This window comes from Thalassophryne amazonica, chromosome 12 (assembly GCF_902500255.1).
Source record: "Thalassophryne amazonica chromosome 12, fThaAma1.1, whole genome shotgun sequence".
NCBI lineage: Eukaryota > Metazoa > Chordata > Actinopteri > Batrachoidiformes > Batrachoididae > Thalassophryne > Thalassophryne amazonica.
The window spans coordinates 15,172,036-15,193,583 of record NC_047114.1 but is presented as its reverse complement, the minus strand read 5'-3'; the positions used below and the strand labels follow the sequence as shown (position 1 = coordinate 15,193,583).

General features: G+C 40.3%; 1 protein-coding gene across 1 annotated transcript in view; it reads right to left on the bottom strand.

Annotated features, from left to right (window-relative positions):
• The window catches only part of LOC117521439 (glycogen debranching enzyme-like), a 211,854-nt gene that overhangs the window by 94,939 nt on the left and 95,367 nt on the right, over positions 1 to 21,548 (bottom strand). Inside the window, 1 exon segment of the mRNA XM_034182736.1 lies at positions 15,237 to 15,338. Coding sequence (XP_034038627.1) covers positions 15,237 to 15,338 — 102 coding nt within the window.

Sequence of the window (21,548 nt, the reverse complement as noted above, 5' to 3'; positions counted from 1 at the left end):
TTATCACAGACCTCGCTTTTGTGGAATGATGAGAGTAAAATTGTTCTTTTTGGGTCTAAGGGCCGCAGACACGCAGAAATTCAAGCCACAGTTCACAGTGAAGACAGTGAAGCATGGTGGTGCAAGCATCATGATATGGGCATGTTTCTCCTACTATGGTGTTGGGCCTATATATCGCATACCAGATATCATGGATCAGTTTGGATATGTCAAAATACTTGAAGAGATCATGTTGCCTTATGCTGAAGAGGTCATGCCCTTGAAATGGGTGTTTCAACAAGTCAATGACCCGAAGCACACTAGTAAACCAGCAAAATCTTGGTTCTGCCCAACAGCCCAATTTCATAGCCTTAAGAGTGTGCTTGGTCTTGTTGGATTTGTGAGAATCTACTGAATCTACTGGTACCTTGTTTCCCATGTAACAGTAAGAAATATACTCAAAACCTGGATTAATCTTTTTAGTCACATAGCACTACTATTATTCTGAACACTACTGTATGTTTAGATGACTTCATGTAACGTTACCAAAATGTTCCGAGAATGTTTGGATGAAACATATCTTTAGATGACTTCATGTAACCTTACCAGAATGTTCTGGGAATGTTTGGATGAAACATACATTTTGACAATTTATGTAATGTTACCACAATGTTCAGAGAACAGTTGAATAAAACACCGCTTGGAAGACCTGTTTCATAAATGAATGATTCCACTATGTGGTGAAACATGAAATACTTTAATTAATAGGTCACATCTATGGTTGAAGGAAATTTGACAGAACATTTAACAAGGATATCAATATTATAATAGCCAAGTGGCCTCTGTGGGCGTGGATGCCTGCAGGTGCATGGCTTCGATCACGTGGAGTGGAGATTTGCCATTTGGCATGCTTATGTATTTTGGATCAAGGATGAACACTGCGAAAACTGAAAGTTGACAGGACTAATATTTTTGGAGAAATTACCGATAATAGCTAACAACAGTGAACAATGGACATTGTGCTGCGATACACCATGGAAGTTTGGGGTTTTAAATGCTGTTATTGTGGTTCATGTTAGTTTAACAGTGTTGTTAGTGTCAGTGTCGTTTCGTCAGTTTAGGTAAGTATCATGTTGCCGCTACCATGAGTGATAAGTATAGTGCATTTGATGTCTTCTGCCACCATCTCGATTTGTAGGTGTGTAAAACTAAAAGCACCCGTTTGTGGCAAAATGCACAAAAGACAAGCTGACATTTGCCATTTGGTATGTTTATGTATATTGGGTCAAGGATGAATGCCAACAAAACGGAACGTTGATAGGACTAATATTTTTGGAGAAACTACAGATATTAGAAACAACATTGAAAAATCGTTAATCCTCTGGGATCCAACTGGAACAAAGGGCCTCCACTGCACATTTCCAGCGTGTTCGGTCTTGGGCTGCCCCCTCTGCCTCTCCCCAGGACAGTTTGATGGTCTTCAGTTCGCTGTCCAGGGTCCTGCGCTACGTTGTCACTGGCCGTCCTCTTTTCCTTTTCCCCTGTGGGTTCCAAGTCCAATGCTTGCAGCATGATGTTGTTCAGGCCTCGGCGTAGAGTGCGCCCGATCCACTTCCACTTTCATGTCTGGATGATGTTCCCAGATGGTTCCTGCTTGGTCTTGCGCCAAAGGTCTTCACTGGAAATTCTGTAAGGCTATCTGATGCCAAGGATCTGTCTCAGGCATGTGTTGATGAAGACCTGCAGCTTGTGCTCCAGCCCTTTGGTCAGTCTCCAGGTCTCCGAGCCATACAGCAGCATGGATCTCACACTGGTGTTGAACAGTCTCAGTTTGGTGCGAAAATATATGTTGGTACTCTTCCAGATGGGTTTGAGGGTGGTGAATGCAAATCTTGCCTTGCTTATCCTGGCCTTAATGTCATCGTCAGTACCTCTTGTCTTGCTGACAATGCTTCCCAAGGTAGGTGAATTTGTCGATGTCTTCGATTTGCTGTTCATTCAAGCGGACTGCTTCTGTCTGTCTTGTGTTGGCTCTCATTGTCTTCGTTTTCTCCACACTGATATCCAGGCCAGTGTTCCTTGCAGTGCTGCGGAGGCTGTCTGTCTTCTCCTAGATGTGTTGAAGGGAGTGGGCCAGCAAGCTAATATTATCTATGAAATCCAGGTCTTCAAGCTTGTGCATGAGTGTCCACTGGATCCCACGTGGTGGAGTCATGGTTGTCCTCATCGCCCAGTCAATTACAAGAGAGAAGATGTGTGTTGAACAACGGATGTTGATAATTATATTCTGGACTCACACGCCATTCCAGCAGGGTGCGGTAAATCATCTATATATTGAACGTATGTGTGTATGTGGTTGTGTGTGATTTTATTTCATAAGTTCATTGTAAGTAAGTAATTTCAATTTTCTATTTATTTTAATTTATATAGCACCAAATCGCAACAAAGTTGCTTCAAGGCGCTTCACACAAGTAGGGTCTAACCTTACCAACCCCCAGAGCAAGCACACAGGGGACAGTGGAAAGGAAAAACTCCCTCTGATGATTTGAGGAAGAAACCTCAAGCAGACCAGACTCAAAGGGGTGACCCTCATCTTGGACCATGCTACAGACACAATTTACAAAACAATTCACAAAAAGAATATACAGGAAATGTTGCCGGTGCACAGGACTGGAGGGCTTCAGAAACAGACACCACACACATCTCTTGATGGAGCCGCACATCAAACAGAGAGAAAAAAAACAGAATCGGGCATCAGAAAGAAAACAAATATAGTATAATTTGTTAGCATTAAGCAACAAGAAAAACAAAAGAAATACTAAGGTGATCGTCGGCCACTAGCCCTAAGCTTCACTAAAAGACCAAGAAATTAGATAAAGTTGAGGCTGCGGCACGCTCCGTTTCCTAATAAAATGAATTTAAAAAAGCATAGTAACATGCTATGCCAGTATGCTAGCCATATGAAAGGGAAAATAAGTGTTGTCTTAAGTCTGGACTTGAAAGTCTCTACAGAATCTGACTGTTTTATTGATGCAGGGAGATGATTCCACAGAACAGGGGCACGAGCAGAGAAAGCTCTGTGACCCACAGACTTTTTATGCTCCCTTGGGACAAAAAGTAGTCCTGCACCCTGAGAACACAAAGCTCGGACTGGTAAGTAGGGTTTAATTAGGTCAGCTAAGTAGGGGAGGTGCCAGTGAAGTAAATTAATGACGTGATTAACAGGAAATACGTAAAAGGGTTGAGTTCTTCTTCTAGAAACTGTTGAGATCTAAGGTCTAAGGTTCTAAAAACATTCCAGACTCACACTGCATTCAAAGTCATTATAGAAACATTGCTTAATTTAGTACCACCCTTGAAAAATGTCAGCTACCTATTTTATAAACACTACCCAATCTAGAGGCCGTGGATCCCCACGGGTAAAACACTAGTTACTTCTCATTTCACTATCTTTCCTAGTCCTAAGTTTCTCAATCAGAAACTGTCTGCAATTTGTTCAATAATCAAACATTTGAATGAAACAAGACAATCAATTTTGTATGTTATCAGGATGTTCTGGGAACGCCTGCATGAAAAACTGTGAGAAGGCCTATTTGAAATCAAACGTACAGTCAAAAACAATATATGTTCAAATGGGGTTAAAACAATGTGTATGGCAAAAATGCATTCTGCTGAAGTTCATTGTTCACTCTTTTTTTCTTTTTTTTTTTACCATGAATATAATTTGGGGGACATATATTTTGACATAACATTTCTGGAACATTCTAGGAACATTTTATGTATCTTTTTTTTCCTTCATAGAAGTTAATTAAAATTTGCAAGGATTAAGTTTGAATTAAAACGTCTATGCGGATAAGTATCTGTAAGTAATTAATTTGCTGCATGGGAGTGCATTATTTATCAAGCATCGAAACTAGTCCTTCGAAAGTTGATAAACTGAAACAATTCAATATGCCTGATTGAATGAAAAATATGAAAGTTAATTTTTGATCCATAATTGGAGTAAGCAGGTATGGAAAATGGATGGATGGGTTATAACATCGAGCATGATTGTTCCTGAGACATCTGTTCCACTATTTACCATGTTTCCCATGCTTTCACTGCCACTGGTAGTTCAAATAACACTTTGCCGTAGAAAATGGTCATGCACCTTCGTATCTAAGCCAAAAATGGATCTATCCTTATGTTTATTTCTGCTCTATAATATATGACCAGTCTGATTAAATCTGAAAAAAATGAGAAACACTTACAGTAGTGTTCAGAATAATAGTAGTGCTATGTGACTAAAAGATTAATCCAGGTTTTGAGTATATTTCTTATTGTTACATCAGAAACAAGGTACCAGTAGATTCAGTAGATTCTCACAAATCAACAAGACCAAGCATTCATGATATGCACACTCTTAAGGCTATGAAATTGGGCTATTAGTAAAAAAAAGTAGAAAAAGGGGGTGATCACAATAATAGTGTGGCATTCAGTCAGTGAGTTCATCAATTTTGTGGAACAAACAAGTGTGAATCAGGTGTCCCCTATTTACGGATGAAGCCAGCACCTGCTGAACATGCTTTTCTCTTTGAAAGCCTGAGGAAAATGGGACGTTCAAGACATTGTTCAGAAGAACACCGTAGTTTGATTAAAAAGTTGAAAATGGAAAACAACCATCAAAATGGATAGAAGAATAACCAGAATGGCAAAGGCTCACCCACTGATCAGCTCCAGGATGATCAAAGACAGTCTGGAGTTACCTGTAAGTGCAGTTAGAAGACACCTGTGTGAAGCTAATTTATTTGCAAGAATCCCCCACAAAGTCCCTCTGTTAAATAAAGACGTGCAGAAGAGGTTACAATTTGCCAAAGACACACATCAACTGGCCTAAAAAGAAATGGAGGAATATTTTGTGGACTGATGAGAGTAAAATTGTTCTTTTTGGGTCCAAGGGCCGCAGACAGTTTGTGAGACGACCCCCAAACTCTGAATTCAAGCCACAGTTCACGGTGAAGACAGTGAAACATGGTGGTGCAAGCATCATGATATGGGCATGTTTCGCCTACTATGGTGTTGGGCCTATATATCGCATACCAGGCATCATGGATCAGTTTGGATATGTCAAAATACTTGAAGAGGTCATGTTGCCTATGCTGAAGAGGACATGCCCTTGAAATGGGGTGTTTCAACAAGACAATGACCCCAAGCACACTAGTAGACGAGCAAACTCTTGGTTCAAAACCAACAAAATTAATGCCTCGCAGATGTGAAAAACTGTGGTTATACAACTAAATACTAGTTTAGTGATTCACAGGATTGCTAAAAAAGCAGTTTGAACATAACAGTTTTGAGTTTGTAGCATCAACAGCAGATGCTGATATTATTGTGAACACCGCCTTTTCTACTTTTTTTTTTACTAGTAGCTCAAATTCATAGCCTTAAGAGTGTGCACATCATGAATGCTTGGTCTTGTTGGATTTGGTGAGAATCTACTGGTACCTTTGTTTCCCATGTAACAATAAGAAATATACTCAAAACCTGGATTAACTCTTTTTAATCACATAGTATACTATTATTCTGAACACCACTGTATAGAGGAGAGAGAGAAATATGTATATTTAATTCATCATAATGTATTGCTGTGTAACAAAAATAAAATTTTAGGTAAAAAAAACAAAAAACAAGTTCTTTCAATCTGATGTGTTGTGTGGTTTGGGTAAAAATACATGATGAAATAAATATTGGCTGTTAGCTTCATTCCAAACACAACAAAAACATACCTGTATGGGACATTCGTTGTCATGGGTTACATCAAGAAACATGGCATGGGCAATGGAGGTGCATCAGCGGGCGAGAGACTGGGTTGAACAAAGGCACCTACTGGCTCCCCTCCGTAACGTACACCAATCGCCCCTCTTCGTGGCTATCACCAGCTGACATGGCTTCTGGAAACGGGTGTCAAAATGTATTGTAAAAAGGGCAGATGAAGTAAAACAGGGATAGATAATGAGAATGCTGGAAGTGCCCTGGTTATACCAAATCGGAGTTTGTGTTGCTGAAGGCATTGGTGCCAATTCTGGCAATCTAACAGTTTCACAACCACTGTATTGTCTAATGCAGGGGTGGGCAAACAGTGTGAGATGAAGGACCAAGACAGTGTAGGTTTTCCTTTGCAGCTGAGCACCGTGGCAGGTGGTTTTAATGATGAGCTCTGCCACTCAAATTAACGCCCAGATGATTTGAGAAATGGCCTGATGAGGTGACAGGCAGCAAGAAAAAGCTGCATCGTCTTGGGTCTTCATGCCCACCACTGGTCTCAAGCAAGGTTGGAAATTACTTCACTGAGCCATGCAATCACATAAAAAGTGCAGCCAATCAAACCTGCAAATATGGTGCTATATACACATCTAAATATAATGTGATATACAGATGAAGACAAAATTATTAGGCCCCCAATTAAACTTTTCTTCAAAATTTACCCAAGTGCTTTTTTAACAAAGCAAGGAATTTTCAACACGGCATTCTAAACATCCTAGTTTTATTGTGGATTCTTACATTGTTTAACTTTGCACACAAAAACAAAAATTATATCTAAAATAAAACAAAAAATGTATTTGCCCCACGGATGCTAATAGCCAATTCTGCATTATGTTTGCTGGATAACAGCCTGCAGACATTTATTGTAGTTTTCAATAAGTCTCAGAAGTGTCTCCTGAGGAATCCCAGCCCATTCTTCTTTGACTAATCCTCTCAAGCTTCTCCAGATTTGATGGAAAACAAAATGATGAACCAGACCCAGTTTTGCTGAGTTTTCTTTTAAAATCTTCACATATTGTTTATTCATGATTCCATCCACCTTGAGAAGATTCCCAGTTCCAGATACACTGAAGCATCAATTCAATTCAATATAAATTTATTTATGTAGCACATTTAAAACACAGCTGCAGCTGACCAAAGTGCTTCACAATAATACAAAAGTGTAAAATATTAACAAAGGAAAAGAATCAAAATAAATAAATAAAAAATCTAAAAATACAGAGCAAAATAGCAGAGCAAGCATATACCACTTAGCCAGTGTTGAAAGCCAGGGAGAACAGATGAGTTTTCAGTCTGGACTTAAACTGTCTCACAGACTGAGGACCTGACAGTCAGCGGAAGATCGTTCCAGAGTCGTGGTGCTGAGACAGAAAAGGCTCTATCACCTCTGGATTTAAGCCTGGCTTTAGGAACAGCCAGGAGAAGTTGGTCAGCTGACCTCAGAGCCCTACGTGGAGTGTACGGCTGCAAGAGCTCACTCAGATACATCGGGCCTATACAGTGCAGACACTTAAAAACATCAGTAAAACTTTATATTTAACACGAAAGCCGACAGGGAGCCAGTGTAAGGTGCAAAGCACAGGGGTGATGTGTGCTCTTTTTTTAGTCAAAAGGCGGGCTCTAGCATTCTGTACGCTCTGCAGGTGCTGTAGGGAGCGCTGGTCCAGCCCAACGTAGAGAGCATTACAATAATCCAGATGTGATGTTATAAATGCCTGGATCCCCACAACAGAATACTCCCACTGCTGTGTTTCACTCTGGGGATGGTGTTCTTTGAGTTATACGCCTCTTCCTTCATTCTCCAAATATAGGCAATGTCTCTTTGTTCAAAGAGCTCTACAGTAGTTTCATCTCATCTGACCAAAGGACACGCTTCCAGTATGCATAATCTTGCTCCAGCTTGTCCTTAGCATACTTCAGTCTGGCTTGAAGGTGTCAATTCTGCAGTAGTGAAATTTTGGCCTCACAGTCTATTCCTGTCCAGGGCTCTAGTGACATCTTTGAGACTACAATTCCAGACTTGGCAATGACATTCACTAGTGTCTTGGCAGTTGTTCTGAGGTCTTTAGACACATCTCTCACTTGTTTTCTTTCCAGAGACTTTTGAAATCTTTTGCTTGCTATCTCTGCCATGCTTGTTTTGTACTGTGTGGATCTTTTTGAATTTCTTGATGATACTCACTACAGGTCTTCACACTTGGAAATGCTGTAATAACTCCTGCTGCTTTGTGAGCATCAACAATTATTTTTCTTAAGTCTGAACTGATTTCTTTTGATGGTTTCTCAAGAGACAGCTCAAGCCCTTACTGAAATTTTTATACTGTGTCCACTGGAAGATAACCCTTAGTTTTAAACTTGATTTTAAATTTCTACTAGGGCCTATGTTTTGATGGCTCAGATCTTATGCCTACCATTGAGCTGGCTTCTCAGCATTAGAAAGTTAAAGTTAAAGCATCATTAGACAGCAGTGGTTTGTGCTGTGGCTCACCAGAAAAGTCAGTCCTTAAGGGGGCTAATAATTTTGACCCTGGCAGTTTTTGTGAAATCATTTTTCAAGTAAAATAATGTAAGCATCCAAAATAAAACTAGGATGTTTAGAAATGCTGTGTTAAAAATTCCTAGCTTTGTAAAAAAAAAAAAAAAAAAAACACGAGAAAATTTGGAAGAAAACATTTAATTTCATAGGGGGCTAATAATTTTGTCCATATCTGTAAAGTCTTACAGTACACAAGTACAGTTTGGAACCATAAGTTCACTAAACTGGTGATGAAATATAAGTCAAACCACATACAAAATGTTTCGACTACAGCAAATCACCATTCAGACAAGAACAATAAAACATTCACAATATTGACGTTATTTGAGAATAAAAATGCATTTCAACAAATTTAAACTGGGAATATCAAAGCAAAAAAGAAAATTCTGGTCAAGGTGTCATTCAGTAGGTATAAAGGCTCATTGCATGTCACAAAAAGTAGCAAAAATTCTTTAAAAAAAACTGCAGTACAGAAACAAAGAAGAGAGTGGTCTTTCTCTGAAACTGGCTGCGATACACCTTACTGAAATGTAAGCCTCAGTATTATCTAAAGAAGTGTATTCTGATAATGACTGAAACCTGAACAAACTAGAGGGTTCGTAAATTCAACGTTTGTCATTTCGACATATCCGATCTGTTGTTTAATTCCGGTTTTACATTCAACTTCTATTATGCATTTCATCTCATATTGTCCACATGATAGGCAATGACTTTCTGCTGGTAATCACCAGAATAACTGTTTGTTAAGTTGACATTAAAGGAAAACAAATTGTTTTGGGATTGATCTGGTGCATCAAAGTTCACCCTAAACTAATCACTCTATCCTTGTTATGTGTTCTTTTTCAATTTGGTTATTTAGAAGATGAAAACATTTATTATACTGGTCAACATTTTTTTTTCTTGCATGGACTTTGAGAACTGATTTAGGGTAATTTTGGGGTGCTGAATCTGAGCTCAGATTTTCTGTACCACATTGTGTTTTTTTTTTTTTACAAACTGCATGTTGGGCACACTTCCGACAATCAGATAACAGATAATTATCGAAGATAATGTTTTCATTATCGGATTATCTTTTTAGATAAATTTAATAACCATCATCGGACTAATTAACTTCCGATGAATTACCGTCCAATAACTTTTAGACCAATAACGTACTAAACTAAATTGAACAGTGAAAAACATTTTTTAAACTGTTAAAGCTGTTGAGACCTTCCTGTTAAAAGTTTCCTAATAAGCATGTTGTTGTACCCTCTGCAATCAGAAACAACTCTACTGTCTGTAAGTAAAGGAGAACTGGTGACCAAAAAAAAGTCATTTCCTTTAACCCCGTACTAATATAATCGCAATGTCACCAAGTCATCCAGAGGCATACGTTTAACTTATGGTTCAAATTTTAACCACTCATTTTAGACAAGTTATTTAAAATTATTGTCATGTCTGAAGTTTATAAAGTGAAAATATCAGATTAGTTTTCGTTTTAAAGTAATGTGCTAATTTTTAAGAAGAAAGCCCTCCGTGAAGCTAGGATCTTTCTACTCATCAGTAATTGAAGAAAAACGAACAACCCCAGGTTTCTTTTCAGCACTGTAGCCAGGCTGACAAAGAGTCAGAGCTCTATTGAGCTGAGTATTCCATTAACTTTAACTAGTAATGACTTCATGACTTTCTTTGCTAACAAAATTTTGACTATTAGAGAAAAAATTACTCATAACCATCCCAAAGATGTATCGTTATCTTTGGCTGCTTTCAGTGATGCCGGTATTTGGTTAGACTCTTTCTCTCCGATTGTTCTGTCTGAGTTATTTTCATTAGTTACTTCATCCAAACCATCAACATGCTTATTAGACCCCATTCCTGCCAGGCTGCTCAAGGAAGTCCTACCATTATTTAATGCTTCAATCTTAAATATGATCAATCTATCTTTGTTAGTTGGTTATGTACCACAGGCCTTTAAGGGGGCAGTAATTAAACCATTACTTAAAAAGCCATCACTTGACCCAGCTATCTTAGCTAATTATAGGCCAATCTCCAACCTTCCTTTTCTCTCAAAGATTCTTGAGAGGGTAGTTGTAAAACAGCTAACTGATCATCTGCAGAGGAATGGTCTATTTGAAGAGTTTCAGTCAGGTTTTAGAATTCATCATAGTACAGAAACAGCATTAGTGAAGGTTACAAATGATCTTCTTATGGCTCGGACAGTGGACTCATCTCTGTGCTTGTTCTGTTAGACCTCAGTGCTGCTTTTGATACTGTTGACCATAAAATTTTATTACAGAGATTAGAGCATGCCATAGGTATTAAAGGCACTGCGCTGCGGTGGTTTGAATCATATTGTCTAATAGATTACATTTGTTCATGTAAATGGGGAATCTTCTTCACAGACTAAAGTTAATTATGGAGTTCCACAAGGTTCTGTGCTAGGACCAATTTTATTCACTTTATACATGCTTCCCTTAGGCAGTATTATTAGACGGTATTGCTTAAATTTTCATTGTTACGCAGATGATACCCAGCTTTATCTATCCATGAAGCCAGAGGATACACACCAATTAGCTAAACTGCAGGATTGTCTTACAGACATAAAGACATGGATGACCTCTAATTTCCTGCTTTTAAACTCAGATAAAACTGAAGTTATTGTACTTGGCCCCACAAATCTTAGAAGCATGGTGTCTAACCAGATCTACTCTGGATGGCATTCCCTGATCTCTAGTAATACTGTGAGAAATCTTGGAGTATTTTGATCAGGATATGTCATTCAAAGCGCATATTAAACAAATATGTAGGACTGCCTTTTTGCATTTACGCAATATCTCTAAAATCAGAAAGGTCTTGTCTCAGAGTGATGCTGAAAAACTAATTCATGCATTTATTTCCTCTAGGCTGGACTATTGTAATTCATTATTATCAGGTTGTCCTAAAAGTTCCCTAAAAGCCTTCAGTTAATTCAAATGCTGCAGCTAGAGAACTGACGGGGACTAGAAGGAGAGAGCATATCTCACCCGTTGGCCTCTCTTCATTGGCTTCCTGTTAATTCTAGAATAGAATTTAAAATTCTTCTTCTTACTTATAAGGTTTTGAATAATCAGGTCCCATCTTATCTTAGGGACCTCGTAGTACCATATACCCCATTAGAGCGCTTCGCTCTCAGACTGCAGGCTTACTTGTAGTTCCTAGGGTTTGTAAGAGTAGAATGGGAGGCAGAGCCTTCAGCTTTCAGGCTCCTCTCCTGTGGAACCAGCTCCCAATTCAGATCAGGGAGACAGATACCCTCTCTACTTTTAAGATTAGGCTTAAAACTTTCCTTTTCGCTAAGGCTTATAGTTAGGGCTGGATCGGGTGACCCTGGACCATCCCTTGGTTATGTTGCTTAGACGTAGACTGTGGGGGGTTCCCATGATGCACTGTTTCTTTCTCTTTTTGCTCCGTATGCATCACTCTGCATTTAATCATTAGTGATCGATCTCTGCCCCCTTCTCGCATGTCTTTTTCCTGGTTCTTCCCTCAGCCCCAACCAGTCTCAGCAGAAGACTGCCCCTCCCTGAGCCTGGTTCTGCTGGAGGTTTCTTCCTGTTAAAAGGGAGTTTTTCCTTCCCACTGTGGCCAAGTGCTTGCTCATAGGGGGTCGTTTTGACCGTTGGGGTTTTTCATAATTATTGTATGGCCTTGCCTTGCAATATGGAGCCCCTTGGGGCAACTGTTTGTTGTGATTTGGCGCTATATAAGAAAAAAGTTGAGTTGAGTATCAGCAGCACACATAGGAGCTAAACAGGTTCTTTGCCCAGTTTGAGACCACCACCACACACCAGCAGTCACTGCCTTGGTTCCAGCACCTCACCTCTCTCTCTTCAGGAGCATGAAGTGAGGAAAAACCTAAGAGCAGTGAACCCCAGGAAAGCTGCTGGCCCTAACAACATCCCAGGGGCAGTAATTAAAGCATGTGCAAACCAACTGGCAGGGATTCTCACCAAAATCCTCAACCTCTCTCTGACACATGCCACCATCCCCACATGTCTGTAGGCCCCGCCATCATCCCCATCCCCCAAAAAACAATGTCATAGACAGCCTGAATGAATACAGACACATCGGCCTGACGTCCATAAGCATGAAGAGCCTGGAGCAATCAGTCTCCCATCACAGCAGAAACTGCCTCACACCTTCCCTCGACACAGGGCAAACTGGTCTACAGGGGACACCACTGCCTTCTCCACACAGCGCTGAGCCACCTGGTGAACAAGAAGAGCTATGTGAAAATGCTCTTTGTGGACTACAGCTCAGCGTTTAACACCAACATACCGGACATTCTCATCACCAAACTGCTGAAAATACAGGTCCCCCTCCCTACTGGTAAGTGGATTAAAAACTTTCTGACCAGCCGCCCACAGTCCATGAGACTTGCCCCACCACTCCTCCACACTCACACTCAGCACTGACAGTGTTCTAAGCCCTCTCCTGTACACCCTGTGCACCTACAACTGCTCTCCAACCCACCCAGCCAACCACATTATAAAATATGCGGGTGATACCACAGTGGTTGGACTCATCTGTTTTGGGGATGAGACAGCGTACAGGGCAGGGTGGAGGAACTGTCGCTGTGGTGCTCAGAGAACAGCCTGACCCTGAACGTTCATAATACAAAAGAACTCATCATGGACTTCAGTAAGAACAGACAGGACCCCAGACAGGTTTCTGGGTACCCACATCTCTGCAAACCACACCTGGCCTCCAACATCAGGGCTCTGGTTAAGAAGGCTCAGTAGCTACACTTCCCGCGTGTTCTGAGGAAGAAAAACCTGGACATGGAGCTGCTGCTGGCCTTCTATCACTACTCGGTGGAGAGCGTACTGACATACTGTCTCAGTGTGTGGTACGCAGGCTCCACAGCCTACTGCCCTCCAGGAGATGCAACAGGTCAACAAAGTCCCCAGGGCCATATCTACTGCAAATACCCATGTATACACACACACACTCACCCACAGACCTACTCGCATAAACACCCCCCCCCCCCAACAACCAACTCAATCTACTCTCCCTCCCCCCAGTGTTCACAATTACTGTCCTAAATGTCTACAGCCACATTTCAAACTATACTTTATTCATAAATGTAAATGTACTTCCATAGTTTACTATATATATATATATATATATATATATATATTTATTTATGGTCTAAAAGATTGCTTGTTTCTTTTGTGGTGTACAGTAAGTCTGCGGGAGCACCCCAATTTCGTTGTAACTCGGGATGCACTGATACCAGTATCGGTTCTCGGCCTGATCCCGTATTCATTTACTTGCTCCGAAATTTGCAGACTATGACCACTACTTTTTCATACGTTTTGAACACTGTGGCTTTAATGATGCGGTTAATTTATAGATTATTACAGGCTTTCATGCAACTTACTCATAAGTCAATACTTTCATCAATGCTGTCCACTGATTGGAAAGCCGCTGTCCATCATGTGGAGTAGACTCACACACACCGTAAATAAAAAGTCTTACTTGTTAGCTTCAGCGGAATTAATCATCATACGATCTTAAAGAAAAAAAGTATAATAATCCGTATAAAGCCTGAGTTTGGAATATAACATCTAAAAAATACTTTAATTCCTCGTGTGGCTGAAAAAAAAGTTCCTCCGTGCGTCGCAGTTCCTCTGTCAGAACTCCAATCAGAGCTTCAGCAGCAGAGGTCGTCCATCAGGTTGGTGAGTTTCAGTTTTTGGTGTGGCTGTCCAGGTGCTTCGGTCTGATACAGGGGTAATCCGTTTGTGTAATCCGTCTGCGTAATCCCTTTGTGCTCCAGTCAGACCCTCCGCTCGCTTCCACGAGCTGGGGTTTGCGGCAAAAGTTGGTTTACAGCGCGCCTCATTCATTAAACGGCTCAGTTACCACAAGCAACGGGCGATTCTGTCTGAATGCGAGAAAAAAAATCCCATGTTAAAATCACTCCGTTTTGCATCGTGTTGCAACACCGCATGTGTGCGGGAGTGTGTCTACATGCGCGATGCCGTGTGTGCGCACACCGCGCTCCTCCAATATTACAAGTTCCAGCTTGAGAAAAACCATTTATGGTTTGTATTTGGTATGTTACCTGTACATATTTAATTAAAAGCTAAAAAAAAATAGTGTGGAGAGTGAAAAACTGTTTAGCTCAGTGTTGTAGATAAAAACAGAAAGTCTCACAACTGATAAAGCAGAGAAACTGCTTTTAATCAAAACCAATCTGCCCCACATTTTCAAAAAAGGCTTTTAGTCCTCACAGACAGTTAGTGATGGACAGTTTCAGTTCTGTTCCTTTATATTTTGTAGTGCTGAAGTCCACAGGTTACATTTAGTGAGATGTCTGCCAGTGTCATGTTTTATTAAGAAACACACGATTAATGTTAAAGGACAATTTGTTGTAGTCAAAAAGTGAAGTTACACATGATTTAAGTCAGGGGTGAGCAACGTGTTCCAGAAAGGGCCAAGAGGGTGCAGGTTTTCTTTGCAGCCACTGACTCCACCAGGTGATTTCACTGTTTAACTGATTCCATCTGCTCAAAGTGATATTAATCAGTGAAAACACCTGGTGTGTCAGTGGCTGCAAAGAAAACCTGCACCCTCTTGGCCCTTTCTGGAACAAGTTGCCCACCCCTGATTTAAGTGAAATGTTTGTAAATAAAAAAAAGCTAATGATATCGGCAGCAGTTACAGTCAAAAGTAAGGAACAATTAATGAATAAAACAAGTTTTCAAAGTCATCATGGCCCAGCCAGAGCCCAGACCTGAATCTGATTGAACTCTCAACAAATCTGAAAATGGCTGTCCAGAAAACAGGACATCATAATCTTCATTCCTCAGTAGGCCTTTCGCTTGTAAGCTATGAATTGAAAATAAATAAATAAATAAATAAATAAATCAGCTTGTGTGTAACTGAACCTGACCTGATGTGGTACTAATTCATCATATCCTCTGGTGGAGCCAGTCGCACAGCACGCCATGGAAACAATCGCAGAACTGGGCAGGGAGTCCAAAGTAGAACGCAGCTGTAAAACAGAACACAACATTTTGGATTTTATTAAACTGTAATTCAATACCATAGTTCCCTACTTACAGGTTACCCGGTTTCCTTTTTCTTTATAACACGTGACAGTGAAATGGGTCATCTGCATTCAGGTCCTCAAGTGTTTGTTGGGTAGTGACAAACGCATTGTATTTTTACCTCTATGCACTCCCATGATGGAGTTTAAATGAACGAATCAAAATCTGTGTGCAGCGAAGACTTTCAGCTTTAATTCAAGGGAGTTAATGAAAATTTCACCTTTATAATTTAGGAATTCAAGCTATTTTTTATACAGAGTGTCTGTATTTATGCTGAGACCCTGATTCATGCGTTTGTTTCTTCTAGATTGGACTACTGCAATGTTCTATTTTATGGTTTACCACAGTCCAGCATTAGGGGTCTCCAACTGGTTCAAAATGCTGCTGCCAGACCTTTGACAGGAAGCAGAAAGTTTGACCACATTACACCCATTTTGGCTTCTCTTCACTGGCTTCCTGTCCCTGTGAGATCAGACTAAGGTTCTGCTAGTAGCCTATAAAATTTTTCACAGACTGGCATCTCCCTACCTAGTTGACCTAATTAAACCTTACGTATCAGTCTTGGCTTTGCGTTCTCAGGGTGCAGGACTACTTTGTGTCCCTAGGGTGAATTAAAAGTCTGTGGGTCCCAGAGCTTTCTCTTATCATGCCCCTGTTCTGTGGGATGATCTCCCTGCATCAATAAAACAGTCAGGTTCTGTAGAGACTTAAGTCCAGACTTAAGACACACTTATTTGACCCAGCTATCTTAGCTAATTATAGGCCAATCTCCAAACTTCCTTTTCTCTCAAAAATTCTTGAAAGGGTAGTTGTAAACAGCTAACTGATCATCTGCAGAGGAACGGTCTATTTGAAGAGTTTCAGTCAGGTTTTAGAATTCATCATAGTACAGAAACAGCATAGTAAGGTTACAAATGATCTTTATGGCCTCAGACAGTGGACTCATCTCTGTGCTCGTCCTGTTAGACCTCAGTGCAGCTTTTGATACTGTTGACCAAAAAATTTTATTACAGAGATTAGAGCATGCCATAGGTATTAAAGGCACTGCGCTGCAGTGGTTTGATCATATTTATCTAATAGATTACAATTTGTTCATATAAATGGGGGAGTCTTCTTCACAGACTAAGGTTAATTATGGAGTTCCACAAGGTTCTGTGATAGGATCCAATTTTATTCACTTTATACATGCTTCCCTTAGGCAGTATTATTAGAAAGCATTGCTTAAATTTTCATTGTTACGCAGATGATACCCAGCTTTATCTATCCATGAAGCCAGAGGACACACACCAGTAGTTAAACTGCAGGAATGTCTTTCAGACATGAAGACATGGATGACCTCTAATTTCCTGCTTTAAATTCAGATAAAACTGAAGTTATTGTACTTGGCCCCACAAATCTTAGAAACATGGAGTCATTTTTTGGAGTCATTTTGATCAGGATGTGTCCTTCAATGTCATATTAAGCAAATATATGGGACTGCTTTTTTGCATTGTGCAATATCTCTAAAATTAGAAAGATCTTGTCTCAGAGTGACTGCTGAAAAGCTAATTCATGCATTTATTTCCTCTAGGGCTGGACTATTGTAATTCATTATTATCAGGTTGTCCTAAAAGTTCCCTGAAAAGCCTTCAGTTAATTCAAAATGCTGCAGCTAGAGTACTGACAGGGACTAGAAGGAGAGAGCATATTTCACCCATATTGGCTTCTCTTCAGTGGCTCCCTGTTAATTCCAGAATAGAATTTAAAATTCTTCTTCTTACTTATAAGGTTTTGAATAATCAGGTCCCATCTTATCTTAGGGACCCATAGTACCAATCACCCCAATACAGGGCTTCGCTCTCAGACTGCAGGCTACTTTTAGTTCCTAGGGTTTGTAAGAGTAGAATGGGAGGCAGAGCCTTCAGCTTCAGGCTCCTCTCCTGTGGAACCAGCTCCCAATTCGGATTAGGGGAGACAGACACCCTCTCTACTTGTAAGATTAAGCTTAAACTTTCATTTTTGAAAAAGCTTATAGTTAGGGCTGGATCAGTTACCCTTAACCATCCCTTAGTTATGCTGCTATAGACTTAGACTGCTGGGGGGCTTCCCATGATGCACCCAGTGTTTCTTTTTATTCACCTCTTTTTGCTCTGTACGCACCACTCTGCTTTTAATCTGGTGATTGAGCTCTGGCTCTCATTCCACAGCATGTCTTTTCCTGATTCTCTCCCCTCAGCCCCACCAGTCGCCCAGCAGAAGACTGCCACACTCCATCCGGAGCCCTGGTTCTGCTGGAGGTTTCTTCTGTCTTTCGTATGGCTATCATACTGGCATAGTATGTTAATATGTTTTTACTATTTACTACATTTTATTAGTAAACGGAGTGTGCCGCGGCTCAACTTTATCTAAATTCTGTGTCTTTTAGTGAAGCTTAGGGCTAGTGGTCGGTGATCACCTTAGTATTTCTTCGTTTTTCTTGTTACTTAATGCTGACAAATTATGCTGAATTTGTTGTCTTTCTGATGCCCGATTCTGTTTTTTTTTTTTTCCTCTCTATTTGAGGTGTGGCTTCATCCAGAGATGGGTGTGGTGTCTGTTTCTGCAATCCTGAATATTCGTTTTGTGAATTGTTTTTGTAAATTGTGTCGGTAGCATGGCCAAGCAGAGGGCCACCCCTTTGAGTGTCGTCTGCTTGAGGTTTCCTCCTCAAATCATCAGAGGGAGGTTTTCCTTACCACTGTCACCTGTGTTCTTGCTCTGGGGGTTGGTAAGGTTAGACCTTACATGTGTTGAAGCACTTGAGGCAACTTGTTGTGATTTGGCGCTGTATAAATGAAATAAATTGAATAAATTGATGTCAAAAAGGTTCTTCATGAGGGAAATGTATGTAGGTTCATTTCAAAAATGTATTTTCTGTTGATTGGATGGAGTTTCAAAGACAAATCTGCATAAATCCAGGGAGAGAAGGAGTCAGATATGAATATATTAATAGATGCAGAGCTTTGCTCAGACTAGGTGCCGCAGGAGTGTCAGCCACTATTAATGCAAGATATAGACTGATCCATTATAACTTTCTGCACCAACTCTATTTTCATGCCACAGAGATTACAAAATAGAAACTGGAGATATCACATATGTGTTTTAGATGTGGTGTAAGAGGGCTCATTTGTGCACTGCACCTGGTCATGTATGAAGCTTGGCACCTTTTGGCACAACTTCTCTGGTACAATGATGAAACTTATAGGATTTACCTTCCCACTGGATCCAAAAATGTTTCTTTGGGAATGTCACAGTCATTAATTCATCTTTAACAAACACTCAAAAGAAGTTTTTAGAAATAGCTCAATGCATCGCCAAGAAATGCAAGCAATCATATGGAAGTCTGATTCCCACCTTCCCATATCTGGATGGCTTTTGGATCTGAATGGATGCATTGCACTTGAAAACATTACATACACCATCAAAAATTAACATAACACCTCTCTAAAGATTTTGGCAACTCTACTTAACCTATATGGACTCTATGCCAACACCTTTATGGGATTTAACAGAATTATCAAAACTGTCATACTATTGGTCACCTGACTAAGTTCATTTCCTTTATTTACCCAGGTAAAAAAAACTCATTGAGATTGACATCTCTTTTCCAAGAGTGACCTGGCCAAGACAGCAGCCAAAACATTGTTACAACGGTGAGACAAGACAACAAACACAATTTCACACAAGAGTAAAACAATTAAAACCATTAAGACCATTAAAAACCACAGCATGTACTAAAGCAGTCACAATGTCCAATAATGTTAGTTTCACGTTCCTTCAAAAGAGATTTAAATTCACCCAAAGTCACAGGATCAGTTCATTTCAGATCCTTTTGGAGTTTGTTCCAAGAAGCGGGGCAGCATATCTGAAAGCAGTTTTTCCCCAGTTCAGTTCTCACCCGAGGAACTGACATCTGAAATGTTTGTTGGGAACGTAGGCCATAAGATGGTTGATTTTTAAACATATACACACACAGGTAAGATGGCAGGAGCCCAAGAATACATTTATAGACAAATAAAAACCAGTGTGACAATCTACGAGTAGACAGAGATGGATACTCGGCTATAGAATACAGTGTACAGTGGTGAACACGGTTTCCACAACCAGTGATAAAACGCAAAGCAGTATGGTACACACTGTCCGTTGGAAGCCTTAAGGACAAGTTGGAACATGTCCAGCTGTTAAACAATTTCTCAGATACTAACTCAACTGAAAGCCATCAAAAGCCACCTGGTTTTTACAAATGGTTATCAACATGGAGGTGTTTTTCCTGTGCCGCCGCACCGTGCCGGCTGCGTCCCGACGCGCGGACCCGTCCGCACGTCTTTCATTAATAAAAATCTCCTTTAACAGTGGAATGTCTGGATAAATTGCTGATCCCAACCTCTTCTGAAAGTTCTCTGTTCTGTCACGATGTCCTGGGTTAACAGAGGATTAAATTTGGAAGCTTTCAGCTCGAAACAGGCAGACAGCGGCGGCTCAGGGCGCGTCGCGACGTCCCGCTCCGTGGGCAGTCCTTAAAGCGACAGCAACAGTCCATAATCTCTCATCAGCCGTTAAAATTTTCACAGAAAACCAGCTGAATTTCTTGAATGATGTCCACTTCGATGTGCCTCACAGTCTTTGAAAGAATTTTGATCAAGCAAAGCGCCAGTCTCTCAGGAAGTTCACAGACAAAGAGATTCCGATGGGAGGGGTGGACCATTCCTCACTCAAAGCCAGCCCACAGGCGAATGACGTAACCGACAGGCGTGAAAAAACTCGCGCATGCGCACGAGGGTTCAAGGTTGTCTGATGTAATCGCATGTGATTCAAATCCATATAGTTTTTGAAAAAATAAAAAGGTACGTTAGTTTTATCACAGACCTCGCTTTTTGTGGAATGATGAGAGTAAAATTGTTCTTTTTGGGTCCAAGGGCCGCAGACACGCAGAAATTCAAGCCACAGTTCACAGTGAAGACAGTGAAGCATGGTGGTGCAAGCATCATGATATGGGCATGTTTCTCCTACTATGGTGTTGGGCCTATATATCGCATACCAGATATCATGGATCAGTTTGGATATGTCAAAATACTTGAAGAGATCATGTTGCCTTATGCTGAAGAGGTCATGCCCTTGAAATGGGTGTTTCAACAAGTCAATGACCCGAAGCACACTAGTAAACCAGCAAAATCTTGGTTCTGCCCAACAGCCCAATTTCATAGCCTTAAGAGTGTGCTTGGTCTTGTTGGATTTGTGAGAATCTACTGAATCTACTGGTACCTTGTTTCCCATGTAACAGTAAGAAATATACTCAAAACCTGGATTAATCTTTTTAGTCACATAGCACTACTATTATTCTGAACACTACTGTATGTTTAGATGACTTCATGTAACGTTACCAAAATGTTCCGAGAATGTTTGGATGAAACATATCTTTAGATGACTTCATGTAACCTTACCAGAATGTTCTGGGAATGTTTGGATGAAACATACATTTTGACAATTTATGTAATGTTACCACAATGTTCAGAGAACAGTTGAATAAAACACCGCTGGAAGACCTGTTTCATAAATGAATGATTCCACTATGTGGTGAAACATGAAATACTTTAATTAATAGGTCACATCTATGGTTGAAGGAAATTTGACAGAACATTTAACAAGGATATCAATATTATAATAGCCAAGTGGCCTCTGTGGGCGTGGATGCCTGCAGGTGCATGGCTTCGATCACGTGGAGTGGAGATTTGCCATTTGGCATGCTTATGTATTTTGGATCAAGGATGAACACTGCGAAAACTGAAAGTTGACAGGACTAATATTTTTGGAGAAATTACCGATAATAGCTAACAACAGTGAACAATGGACATTGTGCTGCGATACACCATGGAAGTTTGGGGTTTTAAATGCTGTTATTGTGGTTCATGTTAGTTTAACAGTGTTGTTAGTGTCAGTGTCGTTTCGTCAGTTTAGGTAAGTATCATGTTGCCGCTACCATGAGTGATAAGTATAGTGCATTTGATGTCTTCTGCCACCATCTCGATTTGTAGGTGTGTAAAACTAAAAGCACCCGTTTGTGGCAAAATGCACAAAAGACAAGCTGACATTTGCCATTTGGTATGTTTATGTATATTGGGTCAAGGATGAATGCCAAC